Source organism: Drosophila hydei, unplaced genomic scaffold (genome assembly GCF_003285905.1).
Source record: "Drosophila hydei strain 15085-1641.00,03,60 unplaced genomic scaffold, DhydRS2 tig00008139-arrow-pilon, whole genome shotgun sequence".
Taxonomy (NCBI): domain Eukaryota; kingdom Metazoa; phylum Arthropoda; class Insecta; order Diptera; family Drosophilidae; genus Drosophila; species Drosophila hydei.
This window is the reverse complement of record NW_022045847.1, coordinates 3,246,875-3,259,644: the sequence shown is the minus strand read 5'-3', so window position 1 is coordinate 3,259,644 and position 12,770 is coordinate 3,246,875. Positions and strand designations below refer to the sequence as shown.

At 31.6% G+C, this 12,770-nt stretch overlaps 1 protein-coding gene across 1 annotated transcript in view; it reads right to left on the bottom strand.

The window, feature by feature from the left end:
- Positions 1-12,478, bottom strand: part of LOC111600233 (autophagy-related protein 2 homolog B-like) — a 33,554-nt gene extending 21,076 nt beyond the window's left edge. The window contains exons 1-6 of the mRNA XM_030225736.1: positions 12,403-12,478; positions 11,798-11,956; positions 10,701-10,805; positions 8,560-8,642; positions 5,598-5,730; positions 190-828 (exon numbers count right to left, since the gene is read on the bottom strand). Coding sequence (XP_030081596.1) covers positions 190-828; positions 5,598-5,730; positions 8,560-8,642; positions 10,701-10,805; positions 11,798-11,956; positions 12,403-12,417 — 1,134 coding nt within the window. The 5' untranslated portion in view covers positions 12,418-12,478. The remainder of the gene's footprint in view (positions 1-189; positions 829-5,597; positions 5,731-8,559; positions 8,643-10,700; positions 10,806-11,797; positions 11,957-12,402) is intronic.
- Positions 12,479-12,770: the final 292 nt, after the last annotated feature.

Genomic DNA, 12,770 nt, shown 5'->3' with positions numbered 1-12,770 from the left:
AAAGTGCTAGCGGATACTCAGTTTTAATCATGATGAAAACTAATTTTTGTTTTTTGATCCTAGATCCTTTTTCATTATTAAATATAGTTTATTTATCAGCAAAAAGAGATAATTTTTAAGTTAGTTCTATATAAAAATAAATGGATATTATATGCAATTTTTTTTAGTTAATAAGTGGTTAAAACTTACCATGAAAAAAAGGTCCTTGTCGTGTATTACATGGAACTCTTTTTCTTCTAAAGCCGGTATAACATTTAATGATGTAGCTCCAAGTTCGGCGTTTACAAAAGAGTTTTCTGTTATTTCATAATTATAATATTCAAGCATTTCGGTTGATTCTAAGTCTAAAATATTATTAATATCCAAAGTGTTGTTGTTAAAAAGTGGTGTATTTTGTATGCTCTCAGATTCTTTTTTTACTATTTCTTCCGGATTTTCAAAAATCTGCGTTGCCGAAATCGTGTTAACATCTTTTACTGCATCCGCCATAAGGGTGTTTATTTGCTTTACCGTTTCATCATAGATATGGTCAGCATTGCTTTCTGATATTGTATTACTTGTTTTTAAATTTATTGTATTATCACAACTAGTATTTAAGTCTTTATCATTGGCAATGTATGCAATAAGTTGTGCTAATATATCTGCTCCATCAAAGCATGTCTTTAAATGAATATCATGTATTGATGATCTTAGATCAATACTTGGGTATGTTTTACTGTGATCATTAAGACTTATAGAAACGTTTAGTAAGCCAACATTTAAAACTGGAACTAGGCCCAATTGGCTGATGTGGGTAATAAATTCTTGAACATCGTTGACTGCTTTATCCTAAAAAAAAAAAAGAAAAAGTTAGTAATAAAAAATTTTGTAATGAGAGAACAAATAACATGCCAAATTTATTAAATAGTCCATGTATTTCAATTGACCACACTCTGAATAGCGCCTATATTATTTGTAGGTCATGTAGGGAAAATGTATTAAAAAAAAGTTGCTATAAGTTAAGGAATGCGTAGTTTTCCTGAATAGCTTATCACCAAAATCATCATTCGAAAAGTGCGGTACTGACTACTTTGCCTGAAATTGCGAAATATGACACTTGCAGGACCAGCAAGATAAGATGTCTTTCATATTGATTAATACAGCTCAGATTAAACAACAACGTTGTTCATTAGACAGCAAAAAAAGGCTCAAGTCTTACGGCGTTAAGCTCCTAAACATTAACATCACTGGAAAGCAACTATGATGTTTCTAATGAATATGGTTTCTTAAATTTGTCTGAGATAGATAGTTTCAGAATTTGGGAATTGGTGCTCTTTGCATAAATAGCCTCACTATTTTGTAGTTATGTGATAAGGTTTAAAATCATCCGTTTTTAATGCCAGAAAGCTAAAGGAAAACAGCAAGAAATTTTCAAAATTAGACGCAGCGTAGGAAACTTATCTATAATTTATCACGTCGGCATATTCAGGAGTACGAGCAATCGACGCGCTATTTGAAAATAAAGACGGATATTGCACCATTTTCTTATTTTCTTAACTGTGTTTCCCTGTTACTGATAATTAAGCAAAAGACAGCCCGAAAAACTTAATTCATAAAGGGGTCCGAAGAACTACTTCATACCTATTTTAAGCAAAAAGAAAAAAAACAAGTTAAAATGCTTTTAATGTAAAGTAGATACTCATTTTAGCAGGTCTCACCAACATTTTTATACTCATGAATGAAAAGTATATTGGTTCTGTGCAATGTCCATCTCGATGTTCGCCCGTACGCTGTTTTGATACTTAAAATTGGATTATATACTAGGTCTCCTCTCCCGATAAAGTGTTAAGATTTTCTCGATACGTTTACTGGGGGAATAGCAAATCAGCTAATAATTTATCTAAAGGTACTGCAACCTATATTCGCGTTGACAACTCAAAAGTAAAAAGTATAGTGGATGTATCTACACCTATTGGACCGTGACAAATCAGGTATAATATAATGTTCCATAGTTTTAGACCTAGAACAGTAAAATTAGCCATGTGAATTGCTGTTAAGACTTTCTACGAATTCTACACGGATATCGGTTCTGACCATATAGTATTTAATACATTTCTATTATATTTTGAGCCCTTTTGGTACCGGCTCCAAATTTCCCCAAATTCTTAAAATTTTAGTTTAGTTGGAAATAGGACCATTATGTGAAGGCGTTTGCATCTCAACCAAACCAATAGAATATGTATATCATATGCTGAAAGTTTCATTAAAATCCTTACTTAATGGAGTTATTAAGCAAACCGTTAGGCCAATTTGCAAAAGCGCCACGCGCACTCATTTTTCCTAAGCACACATACATTCAAATGCGTGTATTCTTTTCTATTCGAAGAATCGAAATTGCGATTGAATACTCCTTGAATTATCAGCTGCTACTCAACTTAAAATTTGCACCTCTTCTTGAAAGCGGTGCGGTGGCTGCGTTGGTAGAGGCGGCATTCGTAAGCAGTTAGTCCCTGGGCTCGAGCCCGGTAGAGATGGAATATTTTTTATTTTTTAATTATGAAGTGGCGGTGTTGGTAGAGTTGGTGCGCGTTGCGTAAAAATAGTTGATTCGAATTCTGGTGTCATACTGTCGATTGTTATTTGTTTTCCTTTTTTTAATACTCTATACAAACTACGGAAAATATTAAAAAACGCAGATGTACCGATTCATCCCTCTTCGACTGTTTTTTTTATTGGCCCGAGTTTGTGTCAAAAAATCGATAAATGTTCCCATATTATAATATTAAAATAATTATTATGGTAGTCTCCTAATTTTTTATATAGGTTCACGTATATATTTTACAATTTTGATTTTTGTTTGATTTTGGATTTGCTCTAAATTTCCTCGAATTTTTCAAGTTGAAATTCATTTCATTTAATTGAAAAGGTTGAATTTTTACTAAACTAAATAAAATTCCAATAGAAAATGTGTATCATACCCTAAAAATTTCATAAAAATCCATTATTAAGCAAAACGTTAGGCCAATTTGTAAAATCACGTGGTAAAAAGTGTTATACTTAATCAAACTGCTACATTATTATATATATTCGATAAATTGGAACTGCGATTCAATTGTGTTTGAAATGTCAGCTGCTTTTTTTAAATTTTCTACTTTGTTTATTCTTTGTTTATTTTTTTGTACACATTTAGCGGTGATGCGATTTTCCGAGGAGACGTCGGTACGAGCTGTACAGATGTGGGTTTTTATTATTTTTTAAGCATATGCTATTTGATTTTAAAAGTGTGGGATCGAAAAATATTATAAGTTGATACAAACTATTTTGTATATTTAAAATCGCAGATCGCACTAGAGATTTCTTATGTGTTTATACAAATTCTGTTGAATACCGTTGCATTTATTATTATTTTATTCAGTTGTATATGTATGTGTGTCGGGTATTCTAGTACAATGTTTTCTGAACTACCTGCTTTTTTCCTTTCAAATCCGCAAATCCAGTAACTTTACGTGAATGTCGTACAAAATAATTTGATTGCATGTGTAAAATAATTATTAACTCACACTTTTTATATTCTCAACGTGTTTCTCCCAAAAATATTTTTTTACAGGCTCATTTGGATATTTCGAAAGTTAGCCGATATTCTTAATGTATGTGTGCTTAGGAAAAATGAGTGCGCGTGGCGCTTTTGCAAATTGGCCTAACGGTTTGCTTAATAACTCCATTAAGTAAGGATTTTAATGAAACTTTCAGCATATGATATACATATTCTACTGGTTTGGTTGAGATGCAAACGCCTTCACATAATGGTCCTATTTCCAACTAAACTAAAATTTTAAGAATTTGGGGAAATTTGGAGCCGGTATCCAAAATCCATCAAAAATCAAAATTGCATAAAATAACATACATAAAGCTAAATACAAAATTTGGAAGCTTTAGCTATTAAGACGTCCGAGATATAATTTATTAATTGCATTTCAATGATGTTTTTATTCGATAACAATTAAATGCGAATAGTTATCGAATATTTGACCTACAAAAAAGTCAAGTCTCTCTTATAGAAGCTGAGTTCGACGCGTTCACACATACGGACAGACAGACGGACAGGCCTCAATCGACACGGCTTGTCGTCCTGATCTAGATTTACTTTATCGCGTGTGTCACGCCTTCTTCCGCCTATTACATATATTTGCACAAAATCATTATACCATGATTTTCCATTTTCAATGTGATCAGGGTATAAAAATGGGGAAACGCCAGCAAATCGACGTTCGACTCATGCGAATCACCTCCATCAAAATGTTAATTTTCGATTATAACATTTGTAGCAAAGACGTTATATGAAACCTTGGTTTATCAAAAGTTTAAGCCAGATTAATGAGTTATGAGCTCGTGCCTACAATCTACGATAGTAAAACTAATAATTTTGCTTATGTAAATAAATCGATTATATGGAGGCCATATACTTTTAAGACCAAGGCATAGCTTGCACGAGAGAGATAGTCCGCACCAGCGATGGAAGGCTATTCGTCGAATGAGAGACGTGAGCCCACTGCTGAATCTCTAAGAGCAAAAGTTACCAACCCCGGTTTAGAATTCGGTATTAATAAAAATGATTACCTTAATAAGTAGGTAACAAAAAAAATGTATCAGAATTTTCAATAAAACTAAAGGCAAAATAAAAAACTAATTTTATAAATAAAATAAATATATATAAAATACTTAAGAGCTAGAGCCCCCAAGTTTTGTATTTAGTTTTATGTACATTTTGTAATAGACTATATAGATAATTTTCTGAAAATTTCACTAATATCCATTATAGAAGTTATTAAACAAAAAGTTTGGCCAATTTGCAAAAGCACGTGGCAATGACGTACGTATTTTTCCTACACAAGTGCGCACAAATGATCAATTTCGTGCATTCTTTTCTATTCGAAGAATGGAAATTGAGCAGTCCCCAGTTTTTCTTTTTTTAATTATGAAGTGGTGATATGGGTGAGTTGATTCGATTGTTTTTTCGAGTCTTGGTCATATGATGTCGGCTTTTAATTATTTTTTATTTTTAATGATCAATACAAGCTGCGGAATATATTAAAAAACGCAGATAGCACTACAAGTTTCTTACTGGTTGTAATTGCTTCAAGGAATGACTTTTACTATAAAGTTTGCAAATCATTTTCCGGTCCTCCTAACCTCATCTATTATATATAACTTTTTTTAACAAAATATGAAAATGAGCAACTTCGAAATGTAGCGCAACACAAATCAATCATACCATGTTTGAACTTAGATACTGCTAGTAGTGTAATACGCTTTATTATCCAAACATATTATTCATAATACCTATTTAAGGAACAAATAACAGATTTATATTTTTAAATCAGTAAATAATACTACACATATCCAAATTTTATAAAAAGGGCTTTTAACATTTTAAGCTGGACTCTTCCGAATGCAATAAGATATAGCAATGAAAGAATAAAAACAAAAGTACAATATTATGTACTTCTGAATAATAAGTAAATATTTGTAAGCACTAGGGCTAAACCATGTTAGTAATTTTGTTGTGAAATTTGTATAAAAATAATCAAATATCTAAATAGGTCAATCATTATACTTACAGTTGGGCCAATCGATAGAAGACAATCTTCACTAATTAGTCGTAGAGTACACCCAGTCATAGGATAAATAATATTGCTACTAAATGAACAATATCCAATATCTAGTAAAGCTCGGTAAGAAAAGTATTTTGGCCTGAAAATATTAATTATTTTTTATTATTGCATACAAAAATCATGTATAAAGCATATGAGTCCAGTTGCATATTGGGTATACAGAGTATAATATAGCCTCTTTATAAAGTTGAGAAAAGCTGAGGAAATATGGATTTTCTAGTTAACATTTTTGTAAATCAGCAGAGTAGGTCAATAATAGTTCAGTCATTAATTTTGGAATTTCTAACTGTAAAACTGTAGAAGTAAAAGTTTTCCCGATTTGCCATGGCAATTTATTTAAGATTCGGCCAATCCTTAGGAGAATACAGAAACATAACATTCAAATTTTAGGCAAAGGCTTAAACTTTTTGAAATTACAGAGATTTTTTAACAAATGTTTAACTCAATAATCTAGCTCTAAATCTTTAGAAGGTATAGAGTTTTGCAGTTTGCTAAGCCCCTCAATGGTGTGATATTGATACTATATACTATGTTTCAAACTTAATGTACTTTAAATAATAGTGTTTCTGTTATACAAGATAAAGTATTTCCGAATTTATCACGCCTCTATTGTGAGTATCTTGAAAATAATATAATATATATACAGTTGCCAGAAAAACTATGCGTACAGGCCTAATGAGCGACTTTGATAGAGAATAAATGTGATAAATAATAGTATATTTATCAATATTATATTTTTTAATGGAAAACAATTTAATAACACACATTTATCAACAATTTTTTTTATATTTAAAATAAGAAAAAAACAACGAAAATTCACGTAGAAATAGTATGCGTACAAACTAAAAAACAAAAGAAAAATAACTTTTTCAATGAGAATTTGCAAAATTTATATGAGATTGGATACCCCTATCGCTTCTTGGTCTCTTCCAAACGTTTTGGCATCGATGCCACCAATTTCCGGGTGAAATCAACCGGAATTTTTAGCCATTCCTCCATCAGAACCGATTTGAGCATGTCCTTTGATGTAATTATTCGCTCTCTGATCCTGCGCTCCAAAAAATCCCATAAATGCTCTATGGGATTAAGGTCTCGTGACTGGGGAGGCGAATGAAGCTGGTGTCTAGTATTGTAGAGCAACCAGAGCTTGACATTGTGGGCTGTGTGTTTGGGGTCATTGTCCTGTTGGAACAAAAAGTCCTCCCCAAGACCCAATTGTCTGGCGCTTTGGTGTAAATTGGTTTTCAATATATGGAGGTAATCCATATGGTTCATTGTGGACTCAATAAAAACCAAATTGCCCACTCCAATTGCTGCCGTACACCCCCACACCATTACGCCACCTCCGCCGTGCTTAACGGTTGGAGCTAGATTTTGGACATCGAACGCTGTGCCCCTCTTTCGCCACACAAGCTTTCTTGATTCCTTGATATACAATATACAGATTCCTTGATTCCCAATATACAGAATTTGCTCTCATTAATAAAAATTACTTGGTTCCAATAGTCAGGACTGACTTCCAAGTATTTTCTGGCGAAATCCAGCCGCTTGATTTTTTTTGGCTCAGAGATGAGCGGCTTTCTTCGAGCAACACGGGCGCATTTATTTCATTTTTCTTTCAAAATTTTCTTATGCTGTCTTCGTGAAGCTCTTTCTTGTACTTCTGTTTAACTTCCTGATTAATCTTTGCTGCAGTTAATCCAGGGTTTAGCAGCACAGTCTTCAGCACGTCCCTCTTCTCTCTCTCGGTCAGCTTTGAGGGCCTTCCCGAGCGTGGCTTTGACTTAACTGAGCCAGTCAAATTAAAGTTATTATACTCTTTGGACAGAAGAATGAGTTCTGCCAACAATTTCGCCAATTTCTCTGAAAGATTTCCCTTCATCGCGTAATTTTACGATGCGTTTCCTCAGATCGGGATCAATCTCTTTTGTTTTTCTGCCCATGACGAAATCTATCAACTTAATGACAAAATTTGCAAATCAACACGTGATTGACATCCTTTAATACTTTTTTTTTTACCGTAATATGCTGTTTAACGATACTAAAAGCTTCACACGACGATTAAGAACAATGGATTGTTAGTTTGTACGCATACTTTTTCTAAGTGAATTTTCGTTGTTTTTTTCTTATTTTAAATATAAAAAAAACTTTAATATTATAAAAAAAAAAAATGGTTGATAAATGTGTGTTATTAAAGTGTTTTCCATTAAAAAATATAATATTGATACATATACTATTATTTATCACATTTATTCTCTATCAAAATCGCTCATTAGACCTGTACGCATAGTTTTTCTGGCAAGTGTATGTCGGAGAGTAGGTAGTAGAAATGTATAGGCGCCTTGCAGGCGCGTGCTGGTAATATGTTTGAAGGTCACACTTCATATAAATTGATGCGTCTTCGAGCATTTTCGTTGAAACATAACTGCAACATATATATATATATATATATATATATATATATATATTCCGTTCATTCGGAAAAAATGAACATTGCACAGAATCAATGTTCTTTTTCATTTCGTGAAGGTGTACAAAAAACAAAAACATTCGCATTGCTGATTAAAGACTGCTTGTAAATTGTGATGGGATCAAACATTCAGTCAAATTCTCAACCAAAAGTATAGCTTTTATTATATTCGGAATTTCCCAAAACATTGAAAATAAAATTAAGCGCTTTTAAATTATTTTTAGCGTTTATTACTAATACTAATTAATATTAATGTTCAGTAAGAGCGCACTAAACATTAATATGTTATGGACTTTAAAAAAAAAAAATTTTTTTTATTTTTAATATATATATATATATATATATATATATATTACATGAACGAGCTTCAATATTTTATTTTTCTTCTAAATTTGCAAAGCATTATCCTTTCTTATTTATGACAAAATAATAACTTACCTATATTCAATCGACAAGTTCCATATATGTCCTTGAATTTCCGACACTAACGCATATGGATCATACGCTTCAATAGGATATTCCTGAATAATAAAAATAAACCTTTATTTGATCAATTAATTTCTACGTAAAATAAGAGTGGCGTAAATCTCAAAAGGCAATTTAAAGCCTATATCTTTTATATCTGCCCGACTATCCCGAAATCTTGCTGGGAGATTATTATTGACTTGATTTTCAGAACTGAACTTAACTTATTTATGTTGTACCACAATGCTATATGGTTTGTGAAAGTGTATGCAAAATAAAATATACATATTCTTGATAAAGATAATAATCTGAGTTGATCTAGCCATACCCATCCGTAAGAATTCTGTTTTCTCGAAATCCACAAAAAATAGAAATTTGAAATGTATACTCGTGTATACCATACATAGTAAAAGTTGATCATTTTGTTCGATAACTCATCTAATATCCTTATTACTGACCAAAATCGATAGTTTGATTTCGTTTGTAAATTTGATTTTGGAGCTTTTTTGCACTTAGAAGAAGAATTATTCGCTATTATTTTGCTATTTTTTATGCTATTAATATCCCTAACTTCAAATGCATATACAGTTGCCAGAAAAACTATGCGTACAGGCCTAATGAGCGACTTCGATAGAGAATAAATGTGATAAATAATAGTATATTTATCAATATTATATTTTTTAATGGAAAACAATTTAATAACACACATTTATCAACAATTTTTTTTTATAATATTAAACAGTTTTTTTTATATTTAAAATAAGAAAAAAACAACGAAAATTCACTTAAAAAAAGTATGCGTACAAACTAAAAAACAAAAGAAAAATAACTTTTTTTAATGAGAATTTGTAGAGCAACCAGAGCTTGACATTGTGGGCTGTGTGTTTGGGGTCATTGTCCTGTTGGAAGACAATGTCCTCCCCAAGACCCAATTGTCTGGCGCTTTGGTGTAAATTGGTTTTCAATATATGGAGGTAATCCATATGGTTCATTGTGGACTCAATAAAAACCAAATTGCCCACTCCAATTGCTGCCGTACACCCCCACACCATTACGCCACCTCCGCCGTGCTTAACGGTTGGAGCTAGATTTTGGACATCGAACGCTGTGCCCCTCTTTCGCCACACAAGCTTTCTCCCCTTGATTCCCAATATACAGAATTTGCTCTCATTACTAAAAATTACTTGGTTCCAATAGTCTGGACTGACTTCCAAGTATTTTCTGGCGAAATCCAGCCGCTTGATTTTTTTTGGCTCAGAGATGAGCGGCTTTCTTCGAGCAACACGGGCGCATTTATTTCATTTTTCTTTCAAAATTTTCTTATGCTGTCTTCGTGAAGCTCTTGTACTTCTGTTTAACTTCCTGATTAATCTTTGCTGCAGTTAATCCAGGGTTTAGCAGCACAGTCTTCAGCACGTCCCTCTTCTCTCTCTCGGTCAGCTTTGAGGGCCTTCCCGAGCGTGGCTTTGACTTAACTGAGCCAGTCAAATTAAAGTTATTGACTACTCTTTGGACAGAAGAATGAGTTCTGCCAACAATTTCGCCAATTTCTCTGAAAGATTTCCCTTCATCGCGTAATTTTACGATGCGTTTCCTCAGATTGGGATCAATCTCTTTTGTTTTTCTGCCCATGACGAAATCTATCAACTTAATGACAAAATTTGCAAATCAACACGTGATTGACATCCTTTAATACTTTTTTTTACCGTAATATGCTGTTTAACGATACTAAAAGCTTCACACGACGATTAAGAACAATGGATTGTTAGTTTGTACGCATACTTTTTCTAAGTGAATTTTCGTTGTTTTTTTCTTATTTTAAATATAAAAAAAACTTTAATATTATAAAAAAAAAAATGGTTGATAAATGTGTGTTATTAAAGTGTTTTCCATTAAAAAATATGATATTGATACATATACTATTATTTATCACATTTATTCTCTATCAAAGTCGCTCATTAGGCCTGTACGCATAGTTTTTCTGGCAAGTGTATTTACCATTTACTTTGTAAAATTTTTAAAGTCATTTCGAATTAGCCCTATTATGAATTTTCTATCAGATTTATGAATAAATCATTAAATATACAAAATAAATAATCTAAAAAAGTACTTACGGCTATATTAAGAAAATCGATTAGTTGAAATAGCCAGTGATGTAATGAAAGTGCGGGCTTGTGCCAAAAACAAGCTCCATTTATTCCGAACGCAAGCTTCATTCTCTGTAAAATATAATGTACATTATTATTGTGTAAAAAATTTTTAGATGGAATCCAAGCAAAAATGACCGACACCTATTGGAACGCTGATCTGTAAATTAATCAAAAAAATCATACACGCTATCGACTGCGTAATAATTATTTATGGTCGAAACCAGAAGATGTAGCTCCAAAATATTCGAAGATGTAGTTTTTTCCAATTAACTACGCACTCAAAAGGCATACATAAATAATTTTTGTCATATCAATAGAGCACGCCAAAGGTAACTTATTCTTTTATTTTTGTGTTTCTATAAAACTGTAGAAGATACATTTTTTCCAGATAAATGTATCTACTATTTATTTTTGTCCTGATCTATTATTTCTGATTTTTCCACAGTTATGTTAATGCTAAACACCGTTTAAGTCGATGGTACTCACGATTACATATATTTTAAATTTTAAATTTCAAATCTCTTCAAGACCGGCAAAATGGAATTTGCTTAGACAAACAGCAAGCCAAACATAGCACAAATCAAATACAATCTTTCACTTCATAAAGGAGTATACAAATTTCGTAAAGGTCACTGAAGAGGTAATTCTCTAATAATTATCGAGTCCTTCGTGACTATATTAAAAAACAAAGATCATATTCACTTTAAAATGTATAGCATATCATATCTAACAAGTAATAGTACACTAGTCGTGATTGCCTTACAGCTACATATTCTGTATCATTATTTTAGGCAACCATTTTACATTATTAGTTTTTGCTAATTTTTATTTTTTTTCCGCTAAATAATGGGTTGTCTGCCGGTTCAAGCTGAACATAATATTGACCAGCTTCTGACGCCGTTTGAGAAATCAAGTTTAGGAACATACCAAGAGAAAAAAAAACAAAAGAAAAAAACTTAAGACGATATTTTTACAATATTAAGAATACCAGAGGGTTGAATATATTTGTATAAATTTATGTAAGACACCACAAATATTTAATTTAATATTTATTAAATTACCTTTAAACGTTGTTCTGGTTTTTTTTTAATTTCAGCCACAACTGAGATAATTTCGTGACGATTATTTGTTACTCTCTTTTCCTCTGAAATGTTGCAAATTATTCGCATTAAATTTTCGTCAGTTTCATCGCTCCAAGCGGTATCAATATCTTGAAGGACCTGTCCTATAAGACAAACAAAAATAATTATAAAAAGGTATACAAAAAATTGAAAAAAATATTTTTTTACGCTTTATATATTTTAGTCTTTAATCCATTCGAAATTTGAATTAATGATATATTGATTTTGTAAACAATTATATAACAGACAGAAAAAGACATAGTAAGCTCAATAAAATATAAAGATGCTTAATGATGAGATGAATCTCTATATTCATGTCCGCTTAATCATCTGTATGAACGCAACCATTTCGTAAACTACAAAATATAAACATTTAAATGTATATGCCTTATTTTTGAAACTCAACCCATTTTCTTACTATAAATAAGACCGAAAATTATATATAATTTTTAAAGCGTAGCTGTAATTTCACAAAAATTGGAAACTTTGTGGTCGACGGTGGTTGCAATTAAACGACTTTCTTAATTTTACTTATATAAACTTACCACAGTGATATACATCAATTTCTTTTATTTGAATACAAAAATAGCTCAGATTCTTATCATTGCTAACAGCAGTCGCCGAAAATAATCGGAATTCTTTGAAATTAAACTGCATCTTTCCACGTGGAGATAGTTCTCTAATTGTTTCGATCTCTTGAATATCGGTGAAGAGTATAATCACTCCCTGATTGACAGATAATTCAAAGCTGCTCACTGTTTTTTCTTCATTTGGTGTTGTAGAGTGTGGCTCCCACATTAATAAGTCGCTATTTAGACGGTTATAAATTATTTCATAAATTTCTTTAGATCTAAAAAGATAAAGAAGTAAAAGTAATTTACAAAATTTGTTAAAAACAATTTATTAAATATGT